Raw genomic sequence first — 27,626 nt, 5'->3', positions numbered from 1 at the left:
CAATTCAATATTAGGTAATTTAATTATAGGCAATTCAATATTAGGTAATTTAATTATATGCAATTCAATATTAGGTAATTTAATTATAGGCAATTCAATATTAGGTAATTTAATTATAGGCAATTCAATATAAGGTAATTTAATTATATGCAATTCAATATTAGGTAATTTAATTATAGGCAATTCAATATTAGGTAATTTAATTATAGGCAATTCAATATTAGGTAATTTAATTATAGGCAATTCAATATTAGGAAATGTAATTATAGGCAATTCAATATTAAGTAATTTAATTATAGGCAATTCAATATTAGGTAATTTAATTATAGGCAATTCAATATTAGGTAATTTAATTATAGGCAATTCAATATTAGGTAATTTAATTATTGGCAATTCAATATTAGGTAATTTAATTATAGACAATTCAATATTAAGTAATTTAAATTATAGGCAATTCAATATTAGGTAATTTAATTATAGGCAATTCAATATTAGGTAATTTAATTATAGGCAATTCAATATTAGGTAATTTAATTATAGGCAATTTAATATTAGGTAATTTAATTATAGACAATTCAATATTAAGTTATTTAAATTATAGGCAATTCAATATTAAGTAATTTAATTATAGGCAAATAATAATAATAATAATACTTTTGTATTATCTTAAGAACTCTTTAACTCTCTTTATTATGTAAAGCTGAAAATAATAATTAATGTACACAATCATTTTAAATTAACATTTCATAAAAATTCTTTGTATAACAAGAATGGGTCTGGCCAGTCGGATTTTCCCTCAGAGCCAAACTACATTTCGCCCACAAGTTGGAGTCTAAAAATCCTGGCATACTGAACAAAGTAAGCTGTATATCAATTCTGTACTCTGCAAACACTATGAAGAAATTTTATCCAATCTATGGAGAGGTTTATCAAAGTTGACATAATCTAATGGCTAGGTAAGCTTAATCATGAATCAGTATATTTGCTTTTAGGGTATTTATTTACAAAGCTTATATTAACTCACTCTGTATGTTTGCTAAAAAGTTTGTACAGGTTATTTCTCCCACACCCAAACTCAGATCAAGTTGAAACATTAAACAATTATTTATTGCACCTAACAAAACATGAGTCAATTTAAAAATAACTAATTAGTCAATTAATTATTGGTAAATAGTGGGAAGAGTGGTCGAGAGGCTAAGGAGGCTCCAACTTGGCTTGGCAACCTCTGAAGGGGGCATGAGGTTCAACACCCGATTCAGTAGAGTTGATTTACTGAGGGCCTAAAGGCTGCACGGAAAAACCTTCCCCCAAATTCTCCTGGTCCTTAATATGTTTTGAGAAAAATAGTTTTTTAAAAAAGATACGAAATTAGTTCATTTCATACCCCCCTCACCTCCCCTTTCCAATACTCTGTTGGACCGTTGGGGCACCACATAAGATCTGTTGACTGTGTGTGAGAACGAATCTCTTTCAATGACAGGTCCATCCATTCTTTTATGAAGTAACGTCTGTCTTTTTTTCTTTTTCCTGGTACTGTTCCCTGAAGGAAGGTCTTTGCAAGCCCTAATGGCCTTGTAATATGTCCGTAGATTTTTAGTTTGAGTTTTTTGACAGTAGTACATAGGTCATCGTGGGGTCCAGGTTTTGAACAAACTCCTGTTTCTAATCTCTTCTATGTGACCCAGTCTTTGTGCCAATAAATTTAAAACTTTTGTTTTTTACCAATTAATTTTTTTGGTAGCATTAAAAATCATTCACTGCGCAGTCCTCATTTCTCATTTTCTTTTTTTACACATTTGGTATGGTAGGTTTAAAACCTGGTCCTAATTTCCTTTTTACACACTTGGTAGGTTCAAAACCTGGTCCTCATTTCCTTTTTACACACTTGGTAGGTTCAAAACCTGGTCCTTGTTTCTCACTATCAAAAGTCATCCTTCAAGGTATAGTGGAAGGAGTCGTCCAAAGAAAGGCTGGCTGAACAATGTCAAAGAATGGACCGGCCTCTCGATATCCAACTACGAACAGTTGCTATCAGTGAAAAATTAAAGAGATTTGGTTGTCCGAACTTTCACAGCACTAATGGAAGAAGTTATAAGGCACATAAGAGATGTCTATTGTCGTGTGCATCTTGCTTTGTATTTTCTTTTGTGCACCATAAGGTTTTATTAGTTTTAGTTTCTAAGGATGCGCTATATGTTTGTTTGTAAAATGTTTTACATGTTTCGGATGTTCCTTCAGAGTTGAAGATAGTTTACTTCCTAGTCCAAACCTCCCGCAGGACGACGGGGGATGGGAGCGGGCAGGGTTTGAACCCTCGACCGTCGATAAATCCGAACGACAGTCCAGCGCACAAACCGCACAACCAGGCAGCCATATTGGTGTCATTGCTCTTTTGTTTTGCGTTGAGATGGAGTTCTCTTGTTCTGCCTTGAGATGGAGTTCTCTTGTTCTGCCTTGAGATGGAGTTCTCTTGTTCTGCCTTGAGATGGAGTTCTCTTGTTCTGCCTTGAGATGGAGTTCTCTGTGTGGTTTTCTTGCCCCAGTATTGGGTAAGTTAGTTTATTTTACTGCCTTCTGAATGTCGTAGATCTAAAATCGTTTCTTTTATAATCGTGCGAATGGCAGTCTCAAAGGAGTGTGTATTTCTCTTATTTAGGGACGCAGGCTTGGGACTCTGCAGGAGCCGAGTCTGATTTGTAGGCTGTATTATTGTAGTTGACTATCGCCCTTGTCGTTGGATGTGTGCGTTGCGAGCCCCGATTGACTGTGGCAATGAGATTAAGGTGTGCATAATATGTATATCTTGTATTTGCCTTGTACATACATATTAATATGTATTTATCCTTCATGTCATACTATTCATACATTCATTAAACTGTTGGACGCGCTCTCTTGTGTTAACTCGTGTGATTTAACGTGTCATTGTTATTAACATTGTTCAAGTTGAACTATTTGTTGTTGAATTGAACGACCTGTATTCGATGTTCAGTAAGCCCTAGTTCTAAGTTCTCGTATTCTTTGCTTCTGTTTGTGCTGATCATGAGGGGGAGCCCGGGGCATGTAAATCATACCCAAGATGAGCCTGAAAAACCCTCTTGACATCTATAAGAAGATTTATAAAGGCAACTATTTTATACATAGTAAAAGGTAGACAATTAAAAAGATAGCCAATTATTCTTACATATTTTTTTCCGTGTGCTTACATCCCCTGGAAGAAAAAAAAAAAAGCTTAATTTACTTAAATATCTGTATAAAGTTGTTCAGTTTCCAAAGAGATTATTAGTGATCCATATTTGAACTATTGCTTAAAGGATTTTGTTCAGATGTCATAATTGAAGGCTATAGGCTGGGGACAGATGGAGCGAAATGTGGACTTGAAAGAGAGCTAATAGCTAAATGTTTCTCTGACACAAGGGTAGGGAACATCACATAGTTATTCACCAGACTGTATTTTTTTTTGTACCACAAATAGTGATAATAATGGCGATGATTCAAAGATTTATTAAGAATAAGACTAAATATGAAGAACTACAACGCCAAAATAGCCCTTTTGTATGAATAGAATATTTTAATCACAATACGTTTTATTATACCAGACACATTTTTTGGAAGAAAATACAAATGTTTGTAAAAGGAAAAAAAAACAACATTTCTTGAGGTAGACATCAACATACCAGTACTTCCTGTAATATCGAATACATTTTAAAACTAACAATCGGTCAAAATAAAATATATATTTACATCAGTAACAACTTGTTCAGAAAGTTTAAAACTAGGGGAAGTAACCATGAAAAAACAAAAATTCTACCAAGTTTGTTTTTTTTATGTGCATAATAATTATACAAGAATGGAAGAACTCCCGAAGCCCATTCAACATTACGCAATGCATGTACAACTTGGCAAATCCGTGTTTTCATTCATACATTCTACATGCCAGGTTTATGTACAACCCTCGTTATAATAAACAAAAACCAAAAAAAAAACCAAAATATGTACAAATAGGCAATTGATCTCTGATTTAGAGACGTTAGTCCCACACTGACACTGTGGTACATAGATAAAATAAACATACAGATTTAATTAAAACATGCCAGTTGAGTTATATATAGGTCAGTAATATTCCTGTCATCTTTTATTATGAGGTAGTTTTACATTCATACCATTACTTGTTACTGAATGAAGCTGGCACAATTAAACTAAATTTAGTTTTTGGAGGGGGGAGAGGACTTCTACATAAAGTGACCTTTGAAAACAATGTAAAGAAACAATTTTTAAAAAGGCGGGCATTTTACTGGATGACGGAAGAGTCATCTGATAAAGATCACGTGTCAATTAATTAATAAGCAATGATTCTGATGGACTAGCTAGGGACGAGCTTTCAAGGTTCTAGAGTCCTAGAGCTCACACTAAGAAAGCTGATGCATTGAGACACGTCTCCTCCATAACATAGTTTTACATTTACAACAGTGGTGCCAACATTGTTCAGTCTTGTGAAAAAAAGAAAGGTGGGAGGGGGGGGGGGCATACATTTCCAATACGCGTGTCCCGGACCACATTGCCTCAAAACTCGTGGTCCAAGAGAAGTGAGACTCTAGCCCCGTGGTCACAAGTTTCGGGAGTTTGAATCGCGTCACGTGTGGGATGTGTCCTGGTGGTCGTAGTTTGGGTATCACCGATTTAGAACACCGATTTAGAACACAAAGAAGTCTTCTAATACTCAAGAATAGATTTGTATGATGAAACTCAGTGGGATGAAACTGGGGATGAAACTCAATGAGATGAAACTGAGGCTGAAACTCAATAGGATGAAATTCAATGGGATGAAACTCAATGAGATGAAACTGAGGTTGAAATTCAATAGTATGAAATTTAATGGGATGAAACTCAATGAGATGAAACTGAGGCTGAAACTTAATGGGATGAAACTGAGGCTGAAACTCAATAGGATGAAACTCAACGGGATGAAACTAAGGCTGAAACTTAATGAGATGAAATTGAGGCTGAAACTCAATGAGATGAAACTGAGGCTGAAACTCAATAGGATGAAACTCAACGGGATGAATCTGAGGCTGAAACTCAATAGGATGAAACTCAATGGGATGAAACTGAGGCTGAAACTCAATAGGATGAAACTCAATGGGATGACATTGTGGCTTAAACTCAATGGGATGAAATTGAGGCTGAAACTCAATAGGATGAAACTGAGGCTAAAACTCAATGAGATGAAACTGAGGCTGAAACTTAATGGGATGAAATTGAGGCTGAAACTCAATGGGATGAAACTGAGGCTGAAACTCAATGGGATGAAACTGAAGCTGAAACAATAGGATGAAATTCTATGGGATGAAACTCAATGAGATGAAACTGGGGCTGAAATTCAATGGGATGAAATTCAATGGGATGAAACTTAGGCTGAAACTAAATGAGATGAAACTGAGGCTGAAATTCAATGGGATGAAACTGAGGCTGAAACTCAATAGGATGAAACTCAATGAGATGAAACTGAGGTTGAAATTCAATAGTATGAAATTTAATGGGATGAAACTCAATGAGATGAAACTGAGGCTGAAACTTAATGGGATGAAACTGAGGCTGAAACTCAATGGGATGAAACTGAGGCTGAAACTCAATGGGATGAAACTCAATGAGATGAAACTGAGGCTGAAATTCAATAGGACGAAACTTAATGGAATGAAACTCAATGAGATGAAACTAAGGCTGAAAATTAATGGGATGAAACTGAGGATGAAACTCAATGGGATGAAACTGGGGCTGAAACTCAATGAGATGAAACTGAGGCTGAAACTCAATAGGATGAAATTCAATGGGATGAAACTCAATGAGATGAAACTGAGGTTGAAATTCAATAGTATGAAATTTAATAGGATGAAACTCAATGAGATGAAACTGAGGCTGAAACTTAATGGGATGAAACTGAGGCTGAAACTCAATAGGATGAAACTCAACGGGATGAAACTAAGGCTGAAACTTAATGAGATGAAATTGAGGCTGAAACTCAATGAGATGAAACTGAGGCTGAAACTCAATAGGATGAAACTCAACGGGATGAATCTGAGGCTGAAACTCAATAGGATGAAACTCAATGGGATGAAACTGAGGCTGAAACTCAATAGGATGAAACTCAATGGGATGACATTGTGGCTTAAACTCAATGGGATGAAATTGAGGCTGAAACTCAATAGGATGAAACTGAGGCTAAAACTCAATGAGATGAAACTGAGGCTGAAACTTAATGGGATGAAATTGAGGCTGAAACTCAATGGGATGAAATTGAGGCTGAAACTCAATGGGATGAAATTGAGGCTGAAACTCAATAGGATGAAACTGAGGCTAAAACTCAATAGGATGAAACTGAGGCTGAAACTCAATGGGATGAAATTGAGGCTGAAACTCAATGAGATGAAACTGAGGCTGAAACTCAATGGGATGAAATTGAGGCTGAAACTCAATGGGATGAAATTGAGGCTTGGTAAGTTTAAAATGAAGTAATGGCACAGTTTCCGTGAGTTGTTTGTGAAACTCGTACAAAAGTTCTCGAATCTCGATTGTGACTCCTTCATAAACATGAGCTGAGAAAAATGAAATATTGTAACCTCATTTCTAGCGTATTTATATTCACATTTTATAGATACAAAGAGGCGATTTTAGAAGTTGAGTGTGAAAAAAGGTAGAACTCTTGAGGACTCACGACTTTTAAAAACCTGATAGTTATTAGAGTCTGGAAAATGCCTGCTGTCATTTAATTGATTATCAATCGTTTCAAAGAATTATAGATGATGCAATCATAGTTCAGAACACAAGTTCTGGAGGGTTTCACATTTAGCGCCTAGAATATTTTATTGTTGACAATTTATTTATTTATTGACAAAATCATAAGAATCAGAGGTGTTCCTACCAGAGCGCAGGGCCCTGGGTGAGTGTCATATCATGGCCACGAATATTTGTACAACGGGTGTACAGTGACAAAATCTCCTCTTTATTGCGGGGCCCCCTAATGCGGTTTCTCCACTCGCCACACTCTAAGGCCGCGTCTCATAGGAACGACCTCGAGATTGAAGCGATCTTTCAAAGCAGGGACTGTGGTAAGCCTTTTCCTAACACTGTAGATATTGCTTTTTATGTTTCATTTTCATTTAAAAATACAAAAGGACATTACGTTTCACGGTCGAGTTATTTGGCTTATAGAAAACTGCTTATGAACTTTCCATATCAGACGCATTAAAAATCAATATACACAATAAATGCAACATGACAAAAAATCTGGCATTATGCATGTTAAAGACCAGGCGGGTCGCCTCGTACGACAAAATAATTGTCTCCAGGCAAATGGAAGATAAGTTACTGGCCTATCTGGTCACTGGCTCTATAGAGAGATACCGGTAAAATAAAAGAATTCACATTTTTTAGGAAATAGATCTAGTAAAACTTAATTTGACTAAAACACATTATAGCTCCAGCTGGCTGGTAACTTAATCCCTAAAATATCTTGTAATCGTATTTCTATTTATCTTTTTTCTCATTCTTTCGCTCTTTCTCTCTCTCTCTCTCTATCCCTGTATCCTTTCTTCTTTATTCCTCTCTCATCCCTCCCTCTCTCTCTCTCTCTTTTCGTCTCTCTCTCTTTCTGGAAATGTAAGCACTTCCTTTTTTAAGTAGGCCTAATATGATCTAACAGTGTTTTCCAAACTGTGTTCCGAGGAACCCAAGGCCTGATTAGATGTTCCACGAACTACTTTAATAATTAACTAGTAGGCCACTACGTGAATTAACCTCTGTAAAACAAATAAGCAAAGTGTTCCGCTAAATATTCAGAATGTGCGAAGTGTTCCGTTTTTTTTATTACTGTTAGGAAACACTGCTCTTATAGTAAACAGATACAACAGTCAAGAATATTAATATCTTTGGAGCTTAAAAAAATATAATTAAACATTTCGCTGGGTCATAGTTATATACATATAGATCTATTCCGTTTCAAATTAAACATAAAAAATATCATGTGGATTCTGAGATTTAAACCCAGAACTCACCACAAATTAAAACCAAGAAAAAAAAAATGGTTTCTTGCTACCTGTTAACGTCAAGGAATGTGAACAATTTAAATAGAAAGAAAGCGTCAGGTCTTGAGTTGAAATAGCTCGCTGTTTGGTCTTCTTGTTTGATCACTGGGCCTATTATTTATTCGAACATTAGGCACTGCTTTCAGCGCAAGTGTAAGGCGCACGTCTCTTTTTGAGCAGACGACGTGGTCAAAGTGTTAGCTCTGCTTGACACCGGGGGGGGGGGGGGGGGAGTGAACGTTAATGTCTGCCATAAAACAGGGCCGGATTTAAGGCAGGACTGGCGGGGCTACAGATAGGTCTACACAAAAAAAGGGATCTCCATAAAATTACTGTTAAAAGTCACCCATGATTTTACTCTGCACAAAATTTAAAAACATTCAAAATATACATTATTATTTTTTTTTTTTACAAAAACTGCATATAAAATAATTGTAACTTTTTTTTTATAAAGTAGTAAAATTAGGTAAAATTTACAAGTATTCTATTTCTTTCTACTAAAAATATGTCTTGCTATTAGATATCAGTATGTTAATAGATAAGTGTTGAAAAGTGGATTTTTATTAAAGCTATCAAAAAAAATTGTTGGGTTATTGTCTTATAAATTTACGTCTTTAAAAAAAAATTGCGACGTTAGAAAGAAAACAAAACGTTAGCAGCGTCAAAAACTAAATGATTTTTTTGTAAGGTACTAGAAAAAATGACAGACTTGCATATACTAATCAGCCAGTTACATATAATTATACACATACCAAACAGGCTACGTCTAGTGAACTCTGTCAAATCCAGAAATGGCCCCAGCAAATAACATGTACAGATTTCTAAATACGTAAAAAGGTATCTCAAGTTAATTATTTATATTAGATCTAGAAGCGTAACGGTACTACGATGCCGTGTGTATATTTATTCACAATATTTTTTTTTAATTCCTTTATTAAAACATTTTTAAAAAAAAATCTTAAATGCTATTTGATTGAGTTTACCCAGAGACGAAAGGGGTTGGGGGGGGGGGAGGTTACACAATATTGGGTACACAGGGAAAAAAATACATTCGTATTTTAAGGTCATATGACTATTTCCATGCTAAGGTCACTTCCTGTTTCAGAGGGCGTGAAGCCGTCAACACTTGAGCTCATTATTTCCTGGGGCAGTGCACTGTCTTCCGACTCGCTGCAGATGTAGCTGACCTCTCGACCGCGGGTCGTCGGCATCAACGTGGCCTTGACACTGGTGATACCATTCGCTGCTCGCTCGGACCTCAGGCCGGCCAGCATTTTGTTTTTCGATTCCTGCAGCTGGCGCGCCTGCCAGATGTTTTCATAGATGACCTCAATGGGACACGTTTCGTCACTGTCGTTGACATCCGTGCCATGACCAGCATCAGAGGCCTGCAGATCTAAAGAGTGATGGATGAACCTCTCTGTCAGAATCTGATCAGCTTTCTGTGCACTGGCTTCTAGGGAAGGTGGAGATTGATGCTTTAACTGTAAAACACCAGGTACATCTTCCTTGATTTGGTTCACGCCTGGCATCACACGAGCTGTCGTATGGGAATCCTTTGTGCCAGGTGACAATTCATAATGCTTGTTATTCACCTTTATCACCGCATTATTTGGAGCTTGTTCCATTCCTTGGCCCACAGAGCTAGGCGTCGCCGGCAAGATGGCTGATGAGGATAGATCAGAGTGAGGTAGGTTGCTCGATGAACGAATTTCAACTTCTGCCGGCTTAGACGACGAGGTAGTTTTGCTGACTGATGTATTTAAATGGGGCTTCCGCTTTGGGGAATGTTTTCTTTTAGCCGTTGGTCCATGGCTAGGATCGGAAGCAGGAGACGACACTGTTCTGGTGCGATTGAGAATCCAGTTAGAACAGGCTTCGTGAGCAGACGGTATACCATAAGTTTTGCGGTTTTTTGCTATATCTTTTAAAGATATATTTTGGACTGGATCTCGTTTGCCTTCAGGTCGCGTGAGGTCAATGTTGTTGTAATGAAGATTCCTAGACAACGGTCCCTGATCATTATTTATAACATGCAAGATGCAGGAGACTTCAGAGTCTGCGTGTGTATGCTCCAAGCAGCTGCAAAGTCTGCCCTCTGGAGCTTCGCCAGAAAGCCAAATGTCTCTAGAAGATTCACGAGACAATTCCGTCTGGTCAGTGCAGTAACCATCTGAAAACCATCTGTGTTCAAGATTTCTAGGAAGTGACACACTACACAGTAATGGATCGCTATTATTAAATTTGCTCATGGTGTCTGTTCGACCTATGGTTTGCCCTCTATAACTTGTAGCCACTGAAGAACGCTCATCGTCTGCTGTGTTGAATGTTTCGAGGCTGCAGGTCAAAAGTTGATTCGCAAACGTTGAATCTCTGCTGGGAAGCCAAACGGGTCTCTTGTGAGTGCAGTTATCTACTGACGGTACATCAGGGGCTGAACTCAACTCTGATTCAGAATTCCCTGATGTGTCCTTTCTCTTCTTCTTCCCTTTTCTAGGAGGCTTTTTCCTTTTTGATTTTATGTCAGCTTCTGCAAGAGAGGAGCTTCCGTCGTGGCTGTCACTAATGCATTTACTTTTTCCGCTGCTAATCTCAACGACGCTGCAGTCTGCGCTTGCCAATTTCTTTTGCAGTCTGGCGTGCAACGAGCTGATCGTCACGTTGGAGTTCCTCTCCGAATCCAGCAAAGAATCTCGCCTCTCAGGCTTGTAGTCCTGATCAAAGTGTAGCGAGGCCGGGCAACGACTTAACCAGTTCTCTGCCGATTCAGGCCGTGGTGGGATCGGAGGGTGCTCTATCGACAGTCCTGCTTTGCAGGCATCACAGCCCTCATTGCCGCAAACAGTCTGAATCTTTGACGAGGCTATGTGAAAAAATTTGTAATAGACTATCATAGATGCCACTGAAATGACAAAAGAGAAGGCGGCTATGTAAACATATTTACAATTGAGAGACAATATTTCAGGTGAACACTGTATCAGCCAGATGGCTATTAAAGTCGCGTTTTCTAGAAATATGATTACGTAATAAAACGTGTAGCGGAACACTGCGTTCTCAGGGCTGGTGTTGATGAAGATGAAGATGTAGATGAAGGAAGTCATCACGCAGTAAACGCCACGCTTCAGTGAACTTGCCGAAGCCCAGTCCGCTGAAGACATGAGAGGCACGCACAGACAGATGAGCATGGCAAGCCAGTGAAGGCCTATCACCAGCAATACCCAGTAGTTGTAAATGGAGGCAAACAGGCAGAGCGCTAGAGCCCTGGTCAGCAGCTCACACCCCCGCCAAAGATATCTCAACACAGTGCCTGGCCAGTTAATAAGCACAAAGTCAAATTCTTGGTCTGGCAGAGATCTTCTGAAGGTAGATATGGCCCACGCGATGGTCACAATTAAGGAAATGTCGGAAAAGAATGCCGCACGTATCCAGGTGGACTCTATGACGTCACGTAAAAGCAGATACATCTGAGCTAGAAAAACGGTGCAGCCGGACGTTACAGCAAACGCCATTCGCAGAAGGAGGATCTCCACAACCTCTGGCTTTTTCGATGACATTGGCGACTCCTGGAGAATCGCGAAGTGCCTGCTTATGAAACCCAGCTGCAGCACGTGCAAGACAGCTGTGGCCGTGACATCGAACGATCTGGACGACTCCCCTTTCCTTCTAAGAAGAAACACGGCAGACGCCAGCTGGACTGCGACCAAAGGGATAATGACCAATCCTGCAGCAACACTAAACCAAGGCGCTTTTAGATCGCTCTGTTGGAACAATATATGACAGAAGAGTCCGCAAGCAGCCAGTTCCAGAAGATGCGTGACTAGAGACACTATCACAAAGACAACAAATCTCGGTGACAGCTGCGATGTAGACATTTCCAGACTAATTTCTAGAATGAAGACGCTCTACAATTGCACATAATTGCCAACTTTGAGTGAATCTTTTATCCATATTTCCACTTGAGGTCAAAATAAAATTCTCGTTCGAAATCACTTACACGTTCCATCTTTGGGCTTGCACTTGAATAACAAAATATCAAACCACCAAATGTTACATAAGGAAGAAGAGATTGGAATCAAACGCCAGGAACTGAATACACTTTTATACTTTCTCATACAATCATTTAATCCTCTGGCTAATCCGGATCACATTATGATCTCTGAAGCTTAAGTTTTTAGGTGGGTGATGAAGCACAGAAAGTTTACCCGCAAACAGGCCAGAGATTGACATTTCCCAAAGCCCATTATTCATACTCTTGCTAGCGGCTAGTATCCCTGTTACTTAAAAGGGAAAATTCGGTCAAAGGGTTTCTGATAGTTTCTGGATCTCCTGTTGGGACATTTTCTCCAAGACGAAGTTTGGCGACGACTACAATGATGAAATCTGCCGATGGGAATGAACTGATAAGTTCATCCACATGTGGTACAGTGTAAAGGTTCTTGTGTCTGAAGAACACCAGGGGGCGTATCAAGGATGTATCTGTTCACTTCGAACGTAAACTGGAAATAGATATAACGAAGAGAAGGTTAGAAACTTTAAATGTAAAGTAGAGAGTAATTATTATTTATATTATATAGCTAGATACATTTCTACGGCACGGTTCTCAACCTGTGGTTAGTGTCACAGATGAATGTGTGTATGGATGTATAATCTATTTTTTTACAATCTGCGCGAATGACCGGAAGTGTGTTTTGTTGTCAGAGAGAAACCAGCGTGTGTGATATGCAGTAAAGCTGATTAAAGTTTATGTGTTTCATCTAGTGTTTTCATTGTTTTATTTCGTTAACTAGAACTGAACCAGGGACACCTAGACGTATCGAGACTTAAAGATAGTTTCTATCGAATTATAAGTAGATAGAGTTATATAATAGGGAAGCTGTGACAGTTAGCGACCCCCTTGGGGTGGGGTCGAATTACTATTTTGCAGGAGTCGCCCAAGAGCAACAGAAATGTGCATTATGTTTATAGCGTAAAGCTTGAATATTGTTTCCATTGGATACGTGTAGGACGTAATTATCTTCTCTTTTAAAGTAACTTAACGTCTGTAACTTAAAATATAACATAAGACAATCTGAGCAGAATTATGTAAAACTTATCAGGCTGTTTCGGGCACAGAAAAAAATATAATGCTGATTAAAAAAAAACAAAAAAACTTAGGTGCGTCGCTAAAAAGCATTCCATACGCGGGCAAATATCTGACCCTGCACATTGTCCACCTCCAGGTAGCCAATAGTTCCTGAGTGACTAAACCTTGAATTACGCGTGCCCCCCCCGCAAAGGGTCAAAAAATTGGGAGGTCAGTACAATCAGGCGTGACCAAAGACCAGCGAATCAGTCGAGCGCCTTACAGAATTGTAAAAAAAAAAAAAAGGGGGGGGGGAGCAATAAAAACTCTGTCGTCTTTTCGTCACTGACGTTTTTTTTTTTCCCTTGGTATTCCCTTTAATATTGTGGTCAGTCTGCTTTGTATTGGGAGGGGGAGGGGTCCACAAGTGAATTTTGGATGTTTACACACAGACAATGTCTTTCTCCCTCCAATCTCACCCTTTTCTCTCTTTCCAACTTTCCTCCTCCCTCTATTTCTCTCTTTCTTCCTCCCTCTTTCTGCCTTCCTCTCTCTCTCTTTCTTCCTCCTTCTCTCCCCTCTCTCTATTTTTTTCTCTCTCTCTTTCTTCCTCCCTCTCTCTCTTTCTTCCTCCCTCTCTCTCTTTCTCTCCCCTCTCTCTTTCTCCCTACCTCTCTCTATTTTTTTCTTTCTCTCTCTTTCTTCCTCCCTCATCTCTTTCTCTCCCCTTTCTCTCTTCCTACCTCTCTTTCTCTCTCCCCCTCTTTTTGCTCCATTCCTCTCTCTCTCTTTCTCCCTATTTCTCTTTCTCCCCCTACCTTTTATTCCCACCACCTTTTTTGCACTATTGTCCTCCCTCTCTTCCTCCGTTCTTCCTTATACATGTAAAACTTTTGTTACTGTGTCACGTTTATCTTACTGTGAAAGTTTATATCTAATTTTTAAAAAAAAGTGACCTTTGTGCTCTGTATGAGTAATCCTTGAACCCACTTGAGCTTAAAGGGTTGATTATATCACGACCCGTAACGAAAGCCTGTAGTCCAAGCCAGTGAGAATGTTTTTTTTATTGTAAGAAAGAGTGACGTGGGAAGGGGGGTAATATCTCGATAAACTGATAGATACGCTTCTCGGGTTACAAGAGTGCTTTCCCTTTATTCTTTAAAATATCAACGGCAGCAATCAGTCAGATCACACTACACGCTCACGAACAGACCCTATAACGACACACACATACTAAATCTACAAACATCTTATAGGCAGCTCAAAACACACACACACACACACACACACACACAAATCCTGCATAAACACATAAAACTGTCTTCAGTTTAAACGCAAATTAAACCCGTATCGGAGAGCTGGATCTTTAGCTTGTTTAAAAAATTGGAAGAACCCATGCGGAATGATTACAATCATAGGTCGATAACACAATACGAACAGATTTACAGGATATTAACAAGAATAACAGGCCTCAAAATTTTACGGTTTGTGGAACTTCCAAGCATAAACGAAGATTTTTTTTTTGAATTGGACCGAAAAGCAGAAGTCTTTTATACTCTACTGAAACAGGCCGCGCTGTTTTTTGCCAGCCATTAGCATACAGCGCGAGAAATTCGTTCTGGTGTGAGAAGTGTTTCCGGTTCAAGTTGTAACCAATTAGTTAATTAACAATTGGTAATTAATTATTATGTATCTCGAACAAGGGAAAGAAATTGCACTTGACTGAAGTGGTGGTATAAGCTGAATTAGTCATCCTTATAAGTCGCTGCTTGAAAGTAAGTTTGAAACAAACAATAAATAACCATACAATTTTTCTATTTTCATATTCCCTCGCTGGCAGAGTGGTTAGAATGTCTGCTTGAGTAGGAGTAAGCCATAAGTTCGAATTCAAGTCTTTTTTTTTTATAAATGCTTTTAAAGTGTCATTAAGGCAAAAATTCACCCAGATAACCCTTTCTTTCTTATTTTTTTCTAATTTATATTTGGTTTATTAGATTTTGCATACTTGTAACACGCATCATCGATTACCTATCCCATCTACTCCTGTATGCTACACAGACAAATGTCAGCTCCAAGCCTGTAAGCTAGAATCGTTGTCTTTTAGCGCTATACACTGAACCTGTCTACAACGTATTAGAACAGGCCATGTTTACAGGAGCGATAATTTCCCCTATCAAATCACTTCACGCATTGTTTAGCCAGGAACACATAAATGGCGTCTCTGCAATAAAATAAAAACGTATTTTGTAAAATGTCAAAATTTTCTCCAGGGAACGTGATCTCTAGGAACTTGTTGAGCCAATGTCTTATCACGCATAGTAAAGCGGTGTTCAATCTTCTGCGGACTGCAGGTCGTTTAAATTTTAAACTCGTGTCAAGGCCACGTAGCGTAAGGAAAAAAAAATATTTGAGTTTTAATGGAACTGATTTTCTTCGACTTCGTTGGGACATAATTGTCTAGGGGCCGGAAAAAGCCGCTAATGGCCGGAAATGCCCCCTGGGTCGTAGTTCAAGCATCATTGTATTAGAAGCAAGAAGATGTAGATGTAGGCGTGCGAGATAACTCGGTGCTAAAGATGTTAAAGATCTAAGTAACTGAAAAGTTGAAGACCCCAGTGACTAAAAAGTCGTAACACGTGTAACATCTTTAATCTCTCTTCTTCATTCAGATAGATATACACAAAGTGGCGTCGCTAAGAGGCGCGGGGTTGCGGCCAACATAGACTAAGACTATCGAATGTGACTACAATAATATCTCTATATATAATTCTCTTCGTCGATCAAGAGTTTGGACGAGTAGAAGAAGTAAAGGAAAGATCACTCTCTTATTTCTGCGGATAGTCACCCCACGAAACAAAACAAGAGGGGGTGAGAACAAGTATTCACCGGTCACTACGGATGGCTGCCTGGTATTAAATATTTTTATTTATATAGATATATATACCGGAAGGTTTTTAATTCATTGCGTATTTTTTCCCCTTTTTTTAAATTTTCTATTTCATTTGGGGTCAACCTAATCATTCGTCCGGCACAGGGCATCCAATTACCTAAGGCCGGCCCTAGCCTAGTTAACTATATTATTTAAACATAAAGAATGATTATTTTTTTTTTACATTTACATTACTAGCTTTACCTGTCGAAGAAATTTAATTATTAATTATTCATACAAATGGAATGCGATAAATGGCGACCGAAAAGCTATGAAAAAGTTCAAAGTTCAATACTATTGGAACAGAAGTTTGTAAAAATGTACAATGGACGCCGCACCTACAAATAAAAGAACAAAAGTTGGCTATGTGTTTGGATCTGTCAATGGAATGTTCTCCTAATATCCCAGCCGTAATTGAACACGCACTCAAGCGTTCAGCTTAACAATGGAGGAAAACAATTACTGGGGTGAGAAAATCTACTGGGGAAATGACTCATAAATCTGAGGTTTGTGGGAAACAAACTTCTACAATACTAGATCTAGTCATTTCGGGACCTTGTCCAGGCCTAGAATTGGTGGGGAATTAGAGAAAAAATTGCGAAATTTTGATCAGATCTTAAACATAGTAGAACACTACGACTCAATGTCTATTAATATTATTATTATTATTATAGCTTTTATATAGCGCTACTTTCATGCTTATAGCATGCTCAGAGCGCTTTTGGTCCAATCTCATTTGTGGACCAGAAGGGGGGGGGTATCTAGGAGTTGGTTTTCTGTGCTGCCTTTAGGCGCTCAGTAAACACAACTCTGCCCGAGTCGGGTGTCGAACCTCGAGCCCCTTTCTAGGTAGCCAAGCCAAGTTCAAGCGCAGTTGGCCTCTCGACCACGCTCTGGCTCTACTACGAGAATAGCGAAATATGAATTTCTGTTATTTGTTCATTTAGATATAGACGGGCAGGCTTTTAATAAATTGTGCAAATTAGATTTTTTTCGCTGTTTCTTATTCTTTTTTTTAAATTTCATTTGGGGCCACAAAATTTACTTAACCAAGGGCCTCCAATTATCTAAGGCCGTCCCTGCCTTGCCAATTCCTTAGGTTTAACAATACATGTCAAGTTGATCTTGTAAATGGCGATATGGACATTAACAGGTGGTCGAATAGTGCTCATGAAAGAAATAGCGAAAGATAACTTCAATTGAACCAGGGACGGCCTTATCAGTACGTGGGGGGCGCTGGGCGAATGTAGTAGACACGGCCTTAATTCAAAATAAAGCTTTCTTGGTAATTAGTATGGATGCGAAAAGACTTCAATTAAATTGAACAACAAGACCTTGTATTTTAGTGTATAGCGTATTGATAACGTATACTGGAATGGATTACAGATGCAGCTGATATTCTTCTCCTTCGTTGCGCTCTATGGACAGAATTTTCTAGGGGCCGGAAAAGGTCGCTAATGGCCGGAAATGCCCCCCCCCCGGTCGTAGCTCAAGCATCACAAGAAGATGTAGACGTAAGCGTGCGAGATAACTCGGTGCTAAAGATGTTAAAGACCCCAATGACTGATAAGTCGAAGACCCCAATGACTGAAATGTCGAAGACCCCAATGACTGATAAGTCGAAGACCCCAGTGACTGAAAAGTTAAAGACACCAGTGACTGAAAAGTTGAAGAAACCAGTGACTAAAAAGTTGAAGACACCAGTGACTAAAAAGTCGAAGAAACCAGTGACTGAAAAGTTGAAGACACCAGTGACTAAAAAGTTGAAGAAACCAGTGACTAAAAAGTTGAAGACACCAGTGACTGAAAAGTTGAAGACACCAGTGACTAAAAAGTTGAAGAAACCAGTGACTAAAAAGTTGAAGAAACCAGTGACTAAAAAGTTGAAGACACCAGTGACTGAAAAGTTGAAGACCCCAGTGACTGAAAAGTCGAAGACACCAGTGACTGAAAAGTCGAAGACACCAGTGACTAAAAGTCAAAGACCCCAGTGACTGAAAAGTCAAAGACCCCAGTGACTGAAAAGTTGAAGACACCAGTGACTATAAAGTCGAAGACACCAGTGACTAAAAAGTCGAAGACACCAGTGACTGAAAAGTCCTAGACCCCAGTGACTAGAAGTCAAAGACCCCAGTGACTGAAAAATCGAAGACCCCAGTGACTAAAACGTCCAAGACCCCACATATTGTTATAATGGCGAAAAAAGAATTTCCATTTACCAGGGCTCTCTCGGACATGGGCCCCTATGTGCGCCACACTAGTTGAATATTCACACATTCAGAAATATTCATAATGGTCATCTTCTTATCTTATAAATTACTAAATAAACTTCAAAACAGAAGATTAAGTAGACGATGATTAAGAAGCAATGAAGATTAAGCAACAACAACAAAAAAATTAAGACATCTATCGATGATTAGGAATTAAATGATGTGACTGCCAATGGTGTGTTATGGAACCGATTATGATTATGCAGCCAACAAAGAAATTACCATAATCAAAATTTAATCAAAAATTTAATATGGAAATCTATGCTGACATGAATAATTGTATCTCGAAAAGAAATGTAGAAAAGAAAAAAAAACTTATACACGAGAAATAACTGCACATTTAAATCCATAATTCTCAATACTGCAAAATTTATTCCTTCTTTTCTAAATCAAACAAAATGAATTAGTTACCACAAATTAATTAATAATTGGTTAATTGTTTTAATGATTTATGCTCGAGATCAAAAGCATACGTCAAGTATCGGTAACAAAATATGTTGTTGACATTTACGTCTGGCGAGAGGTTGTTTTCGCTTTGCAACTTCTCGTGCAACTTCTCGTGCAACTTCTCGTGCAACTTCCCGTGCAACTTCTCGTGCAACTTCTCGTGCAACTTCTCGTGCAACTTCCCGTGCAACTTCCCGTGCAACTTCCCGTGCAACTTCTCGTGCAACTTCTCGTGCTATTAAAGAGGTCAATCCTTGCTTACAGATGCCCAACCTGTGACCGGTCACAAAATATAGGTCAGTGTTTATTTCTCAATTCCAATGTAAGATTAAATCTTCAACACGCAATGCAAGAATAATGATATATATATATAAAATTAAAAAAAGAAGCGTCGATACGGTTCAGCAGCTTCGTTAATCCCACTCCCCCATGGATTAACTGGAGGGCCACCGGCCTTGATGTTGACACCTCTAAAAATTTTTTTTTATCTATCTAGTCAGACAAGAGAAGTAGCGCGACATAAAAAAAATTTGAAGCTATTAAAAAACGATAAATATAAAACAAAAGCGACAATAACAACGAGCTCTACTTTCTTGAAGGATTTGATTGTTATGGTGTGTGTGTGTTGATGTTTGTGTGTGTGTGAGAGAGAGAGAGAAGGAGAGCGAGAGAGAGAGAAAAAGAGAGAGAGAGGGAGAAAGAGAGGGAGAGAGAGAGGGAGAGAGAGGGAGAGAGAGAGGGAGGGAGAGGGAGAGAGAGGGGGGAGAGGGAGGGGGGAGAGGGAGGGGAAGAGGGAGGGAGAGGGAGGGTGGGAGAGAAAGAGAGAGGGAGAGAGGGAGGGAGAGAGAGAAAGGGAGGGAGAGAGAGAAAGGGAGAGAGAGAGAGGGAGAGAAAGAGAGGGAGAGGGAGAGAAAGAGAGGGAGAGAGAGAGAGAGGGAGAGAGATTCCTAGGTGACAATGATGAGAAGTTAAGCGATTGGTCTGTGGCTGTGTGGATCAGTATGAAGAAATAGGAGCTCATTTATGTAGATGTTAAAGACGTTGGCCTCCTTCAGTCGTAGAACGACTATGGTTCATCTCGTAGAATGAGCGAGATGAATGCCTGGGCATTGTTTATGGGTCAGAACAAATGTCGCCTACACATCAGTTCCCCCCTCTCCACTTAGCTGATTTGAATTCAGAGTTTTCCTTCTCCTAGGTGGGTAGCCAGCCATGGCTAACGAGCCCCTCCTGCCCGAAGCATACTGATTTAGGCGCCAGTTACTCGCCTTTGCCCCTTCTCCTGTTAGTGAGAACAGTTCTGCCGGACTCAATATCTGAGCCACACGTGAAGGCCAGGAGTTGGACTGGTTGTCAGAGACTATTTGAGACGCATGCCATTAGGAAGCAATTTGTAGTTAGTGGAGTGTTTACATCCATTACCACTTACTGCCTTGCAGCTATACCCAATCATGGGAAAGGTTTCGGGAGTCAACCCTGAGGAAAAATCAGGAGCTGGCGACCCAAAGGCAGTTTGCAGCACCCAGTGCTACACCCTGGCAGAACCTGCGACGCCGCTGACCCCAAACTGTATCGGCACAGCCGTTCCTTTAGATACATCAGCTGCTTGGAGAGGGGAGAACTGATGTGCGGGCGACATCGTTCCGACCACAGCTAATGCCCAGGCATTCATCGCGACGGAAGGAGGCCATACAACTCAGCTGATGTGACCCACGGAATGGAATATCCGATACAGTTTGGGATCAGTAGCCCCGTGTGCCACAATCTGCATAAGGGTTACAATCTCCTTATTTTTTTCTCAGAGTTGTCTCCCGAAGCCTTTCACGTGTTTGGGTATAGTCGCAAGGCAGCGGAGGTTGGATTGAGAGTTTTCCTTCTCTTAGAGGCGTAGTCAACTAAGGCTAAGGGGCCCCTTCTGCCCGAAGCTTACCGGTAACAGCGGAACAGTTACCACTGACAGGAGGAGGGGCCAAGACGAGCATGGAACAACTGTTAAGAAAGACATACGGTCTAAAAACACAAAGTGTAAGGACATGTTTTAATAGTGGCTTAAATTTCTTTAAATATCAATTTGTTTCATTTCATCTAAAATTGAACTTGTCTATATTTTTAATAAAAGTTATAGAGTTTTTTTTTTAAATACGTTTGTTAAAAAAAAATATACGCCTACATCGGTTTAGTTGTACTAGCAATCTGGGGCTACAGGTCAACGACCGTCAACAAGCTGTGGGAAGTGAGGTCGAGAGGCTAAGTGCGCTTGAATTTGGCTTGTCTTGGCTACCTAGAAGGGGGCTCGAGGTTCGACACCCGACTCGGGAAGAGCGCCTAAAGGCAGCACGGAAAACCAACTCCTAGATACCCCCTCCTCCCCAACCGGTCCACAAATGAGATTGGACCAAAGCGCTCTGAGCATGCTTTAAACATGAAAGTAGCGCTATATAAAAGCTATAATAATAAAGAGCAAGAAGAGACTAAAAAAGGAAATTGTAGAACTTGGGAATATGTTATAGAGTCTATATAATCTATGATATGACATGGATATGGATTAAAGGTGGAACCAGTTACATATTTAAACATCCAGAAATATTTATATGTTATAGGCTTAATATTGTTTTTCAGGTAAGTAGTCTAAGATCTCATGGGAATTAATTTGATAAGGAAAAAATCATAAGTCCATTGGTTATCTCAATTCCTGGAAACCAGCAAATTGTTTCGTTTAATCTAATATTTGTTTTAATGTTTTCCTAACGAGTTTAGTTTGAATAAATATAAAAAAAAATGTAAATATTAACCCTTATAAGGCGTGTCGGTTATCTCGCTTCCTGGAAACCAGCAAATTGTTTCGTCTTATCTAATATTTGTTTTAATGTTTTCCTAACGAGTTTAGTTTGAATAAATATAAAAAAAATTGTAAATATTAACCCTTATAAGGCGTGTCGGTTGTCTCGCTTCCTGGAAACCAGCAAATTGTTTCGTCTAATCTAATATTTGTTTTAATGTTTTCCAAACGAGTTTAGTTTGAATAAATAAAAAAAAAAATTGTAAATATTAACCCTTATAAGGCGTGTGGTAGTTTAGCCTCTAAACAACACAATTGTAATTAAAACAGCTCAGCATTTTAAGGGTTAATGAATATGACAAATTGCATATAGATTCAATCTTTTTCCTAATCTAAATGTCAGTCTCAGTTCATTGTTTAAAATTTGTAACGCAAGTAAATTTTTTACTTTATTAGTTATCGTAAGATGCAACAAATGTTACATTTTTAAATAATAATAATAATAATAATAATCTTAATTGACTGTATGTAAATGTGTCTTACAATTTGTGCATTACACCAAACAAAACATTATAGCTAAAAAAATCCAAAATGTTCATTCACATCAGACTGTGCCAGATACATTTCAAAACTACTATACTTCTGAATTTAAGACGAAATGAAGAAAAAAGCTAATCTGGATTGTATATGCATATTCACATAATTTGTTACTGAATATTTTTTTGTAAAAAGAATATCATTTGCAAAAATAGTGATTAAGACAAAGTTAATTAAATTCTACACAAAGTTTTCTTTATAATTGAGTAATATACATACAGACTTTGACATAATCTTTACATAAACATACAGTCATAAATATAAGGTGACATAGATATAGGGTGAACACTCACATGTAATTGTTACATTGTACTCTAGTATCTTTTAATGGTTAACGTCAAATTCTCTACCTAAAAAAGCTAACAAGATCCTCGAAATAAAAAATCACCCTTTGTGTCAGGATTTCGTGATTTTACCATCACAAAAGAGATACAAGACACCGATAGCAAAGACAAACAGACACAAACACTCTTTTGTTCCCCTGGCAATCAAATCATTAAATAAGAACAATCTGGTATAAACTTTGTCACATGTAAATTATGAGTGAGTCTGGTGTGAATGTACACTTTGGTTTCTTATAGTTATAATGTTTTTTGTTTGGTGTAATACACAAATTGTAAGACAAATTTCCTTACGGATAATAAAGATTATTATTATTATTATTATTATTATTATTATTAAAACATATTCCCCCCTTATCTAAGACTATTTCCTATATATGCTATAAAAAAAAATAATTAATTACGACTTGCTGATAAAATATTGTATGCAAACGCGACATGAAGCTCTTCGAAATCGACACTAGCAGCTGGGAAGAGGTGGCACCGGATAGATCCACATGGAGAGAGAGCATAAAGGAAGGGTCACGGATTGCAGATGTCATACACAACAGAAGCAGAAAGAAGGGTGAAAATGCAACGGCGCCTGGTGATTATATATGCCCAACCTGCGATCGCAGCTGTGTATCAAGGATTGGCCTCTTTAGTCACACAAGAAGTTGCAAAGTGAAAAGATCGTCTCTCGAGACGTAAAATACCAAAGAGAGAGATTAAATAATTGGTCAATTTTTCGATTGATTCCTGATAAATAATTGTACAAAGCTTCATCTTGATCTAAGAATGGGAAGTGGGAGAAATAACGTGTACAAGATTTGGAAAAGAGAGACTGAGACACAGAGCAAGTTGATATAACTTTTGTAAAAAAAACAATAAAATGCTACCTAGATCATAGTTCCACTTTATCACTAATGAATAATCTTACATTTCTAAAAGAATATAATAAAATAATGTTTTTTTTTTAAACAAAATAGCTTAATTTGAATCAAATGATACTACACATTTTCAAACCTTTTCAAGTAAAAAAAAAAATAAAAAAATATTGTCATGGAAACGAGAGATTGAGCCAATGGGTTACCATGAACGGGTCACGGGTACAAACTGTCCCACTCTGTCACAACTTCGACCTTAAGTCGGGTAGCACTCGAAATCATTGACACCTGACTATTGACTTTGACTTTTGTTCCGTTCCTTCGCACATATTCAAATCCAAGTTTTGTGAGAAACAGATTCATACTACGTATCGTTATGAAAAAAAAAATACTTAAAAAAAGATGAAAAGAAAAAAAAAGAATTGATCGCAAGATTAAACTCAGGAATGTTGTCATGAGGAGAGTGGGGTGAAAAAAATAAGCTCGTTTTTGAGCTTATAGCGGTTGGCTTTGTTATTTAAAAAAAAGAAGCAAGGCCAGCCTTAGATCATTGGATGCCATAGGCGAAGTGAATTAGGTAGCCCCAAATGAAATAGAAAAACAATAAATATACTGCGAAAAAAAATAATTTTTGCAATTTATTAGAAACATAGTGTATTCTGACAACAACACTGAGGACAAGTTTCGCTATTCCTTCTCTAAAAAAAAAATTGCAAAGAGCACTGATCTAGGCACCCACCAATTGGAGGCTCTAGGTTGCCTATGCCTAAGGCCGGCCCTGAAAAAGAGTTGGAATAATCAAAGTTTTTAAAGCTAGAGAAAGAATACTAGTGAAATATAATATCATCAAACTAATTTGCTATTTTGCAAATCTTACATCAACTCACTCTGTGGTTATAAGTCTTTACATGTTATTTCTCCCAAACCTGTTGTAGGATATGTGTAGCATCATGAATTAAAAATTGAAAATTTGGGCTAACTTATGTCTTATTTGTATGAAATAAAAAGGGTGGGATGAATAAAAAAATAAAATATAAAAAATGCTCAAAATTGTTGGTGATTAAAGGAGAGACCAATTTCTTCTCTCCCCTTGTCTGCTACATCTCTTCCTCTCTGTTATTCACCCAACATGGCCTTGGCTCGTCTGAACACGACCAAACACATTAGTCTTGATGTCTGATTGGTTGGCTATCAATACATCAAACAAAATGCCAAGGGAAGACAACTAGTGCAAAACAGAGAGATAATACTTTTTTTTTTTTTTGGTCCGATAGGTTATATCGAAAGGAGAAAAAAAAAAAGGGGGGGGGGTCCCCACATTTACATTTTTATGTCACGATAGAAATTCATCAAACTTTGACATGTGACCTCTGACCTGCTGGCAACGGGATGTTGAGGACAGAGCAGTCTTGATACGTTAACGGAGAGACACTTTGATTGTAGTACTACAACAACGACGCACTACAATCTGGGTTTGTAGTGTCTTGTTTCTAGCGCTACATCCAGTACTACATAATGCTACATAATGGATGGCTACTTGGTCGTGCGGTATGCGCGCATGAGTGTCGTTCAGTTGTCTCGATGGTCCAGGGTTCAAACCCTGCCCGCTGCCATCCCGCCGTCGACCTGCAGAAAGCTTAGACTAGGAAGTAAATTATCTTCAAATCTTAAGGAACATCCGAAACATTTAACGATGTCTACCATGTCCCTTAACCAAATGTTTGATTGTAAAATGTTTTACATGTTTCGGATGTTCCTTCAGAGTTGAAGATAGTTTACTTCCTAGTCCAAACCTCCCGCAGGAAGACGGGGGATGGGAGCGGGCAGGATTTGAACCCTCGACCATCGATAAATCCGAACGACAGTCCAGCGCGCAAACCGCACGACCAGGCAGCCATTTAATGTCAGTGGGGAACTATATTTCAGCATGCACACTTTTCCGCCCTGGTGTGTCGCGTAGTCACAACTGCGTGATGTGGTCTTCAAAATCGTAAGGCTGAGCAGACAGGGTATTATTAGAGGTTTTCATTTATGGAGGGAAAACTATCTTTACCTTGGGAGGTATCTTTTTTTGTGTTATCATATTGTTACGATCTTCTCTACCAGGCCTTCTGCAAACACTGCTAAACACAACACAGCACATCTAATACAAAAAACGTGACAACACGAGCTTCAATAACCAATGTGGCGTTTTAATGACAATTACATCGACAGCCAATTCAACACAATTGGCTACATCAAATTCAAATGCTTTCTTGTACTTAACAGAACTGCCTAACTTAACATTACAAGTCTCTCTAGCTCGTACAGCTACATTCTGGAGGACTCCCAAGGTACCACACAGTCCTCACTTCTTTGCTGTCCTGGACTCGACTGTATCTTCTTACACATCGTCTCTCGACCGTAAAGGCTTTCGGTCACATGACCACAGCACGGGCCATAGTTGCGTGCACTAGCATTACTGTCCATTGTCTATCGACAGCCGTTGACCCGTGTGATTGGCCTGAGTCGTGGGTATCAGTAGGCCGCACACACAATAACCCCTTCAGTCCGCCACTGGAGGTACAACAATATGTACAAATTAAAGGATGTTATGCAATGTGTACGAATTGTGGCAAAGTCTGCCGTTCTAGAATTGGCTTGATTAGCCACACCAGATTCTGCCCCGTCTCAAGATTAAGCCAAAACTAGTGACTCATTTGGGCGCATCCATTGCCTTTCGAGACCAAAGGAGCCATATATATATATGCAATATGTACAGCGTGGGGCATGTATATTCTCCCATATTTGGAGTGGGCTGTATAGGCAGTAGAGAGACAGGACATGTTCCATTCAATAGTCTAGGTTCCACCATTTTTAATTATTATATCACAGCCCATCATGAATTGGACCATTGCACATTGTTGCTTTGTAGAAGCATATAAACAACCTAAATGTATTAGCGACGCATTGCATTCAGTCTAAAGGCATCTGAACTAGACCAGAAAACATTTATTTAATCCATTAAAACCAGTGCTTTTTTTTTTTGTGTGACGGTACGCACCTGTACCGCTTACTGGCACCTTTTTCAATGTGGTGAAAAATTATGACTTTTCTTGTATTTTAACGTTTATTATTAATTTATTAGTATTTAAAAGTTATGCAATTCATCATTGAGTACCGGCACCTATTTTTTTTTTTATTTAAAAAAAAAAAAAACACTGATTAAAACTACACTGTTTTTTTATGTACTTTTCAGGAAAATGAGCTTTTTTTTTTCTAGATAGTATAGTTATTTTTGGTAGATTGATTCAAAATGTGGGAGCTCGGTCTGCCCCACTCTGTATAACTGAACTTCACTGTAGAATTATATTATTTCATTTGTAGCACATGTTTTATTTCAATTCAGTCTATGCAGATCTAGTCCGGCGTTGGCAATAGTGAAGTACAATTTTGAGTCCTTGACATTAATAGTAAAAAATCTGTAATATATTATCCCATAAATCTAGGTTGTAGCCAATCGCCATCAAAGTTGTAAGTTGTGGACCTGAGTGCACATGTTCACGGAGAGATTGCCTCAGAGCGCACATGTTCACGTAGAGATTGGACAAGAGCACACATGTTCACGTAGAGATTGGACCAGAGCGCACATGTTCTCAGAGAGATTGGACCAGAGCGCACATGTTCACGTAGAGATTGGATCAGAGTGCACATGTTCACGGAGAGATTGGACCAGAGCGCACATGTTCACGGAGAGATTGGACCAGAGCGCACATGTTCACAGAGAGATTGGACCAGAGCGCACATGTTCACAGAGAGATTGGCTCAGAGCGCACATGTTCACATAGAGATTGGACCAGAGCGCACATGTTCACGTAGAGATTGGATCAGAGTGCACATGTTCACGGAGAGATTGGCTCAGAGCGCACATGTTCCCAGAGAGATTGGTTCAGAGCGCACATATTCCCAGAGAGATTGGCTCAGAGCGCACATATTCCCAGAGAGATTGGTTCAGAGCGCACATATTCCCAGAGAGATTGGTTCAGAGCGCACATGTTCACAGAGAGATTGGCTCAGAGCGCACATATTCCCAGAGAGATTGGTTCAGAGCGCACATATTCCCAGAGAGATTGGTTCAGAGCGCACATGTTCACAGAGAGATTGGCTCAGAGCGCACATATTCCCAGAGAGATTGGCTCAGAGCGCACATGTTCACAGAGAGATTGGTTCAGAGCGCACATATTCCCAGAGAGATTGGTTCAGAGCGCACATGTTCAC

General features: G+C 38.8%; 1 protein-coding gene across 1 annotated transcript in view; it reads right to left on the bottom strand.

Annotated features, from left to right (window-relative positions):
* Nucleotides 1-3,542: 3,542 nt before the first annotated feature.
* LOC106078213 (uncharacterized) overlaps nucleotides 3,543-27,626 on the bottom strand; it is a 40,756-nt gene continuing 16,672 nt past the window's right edge. The window contains exon 2 of the mRNA XM_056031053.1: nucleotides 3,543-12,574. Within this exon, the coding sequence (XP_055887028.1) occupies nucleotides 9,143-11,950 (2,808 nt within the window). The 5' untranslated portion in view covers nucleotides 11,951-12,574 and the 3' untranslated portion in view covers nucleotides 3,543-9,142. The remainder of the gene's footprint in view (nucleotides 12,575-27,626) is intronic.

The sequence above is a fragment of the Biomphalaria glabrata genome, chromosome 5 (genome assembly GCF_947242115.1).
Source record: "Biomphalaria glabrata chromosome 5, xgBioGlab47.1, whole genome shotgun sequence".
NCBI classification, from domain to species: domain Eukaryota; kingdom Metazoa; phylum Mollusca; class Gastropoda; family Planorbidae; genus Biomphalaria; species Biomphalaria glabrata.
The sequence above is the reverse complement of the archived record's forward strand: the minus strand, read 5'-3'. Positions and strand labels throughout refer to the sequence as shown.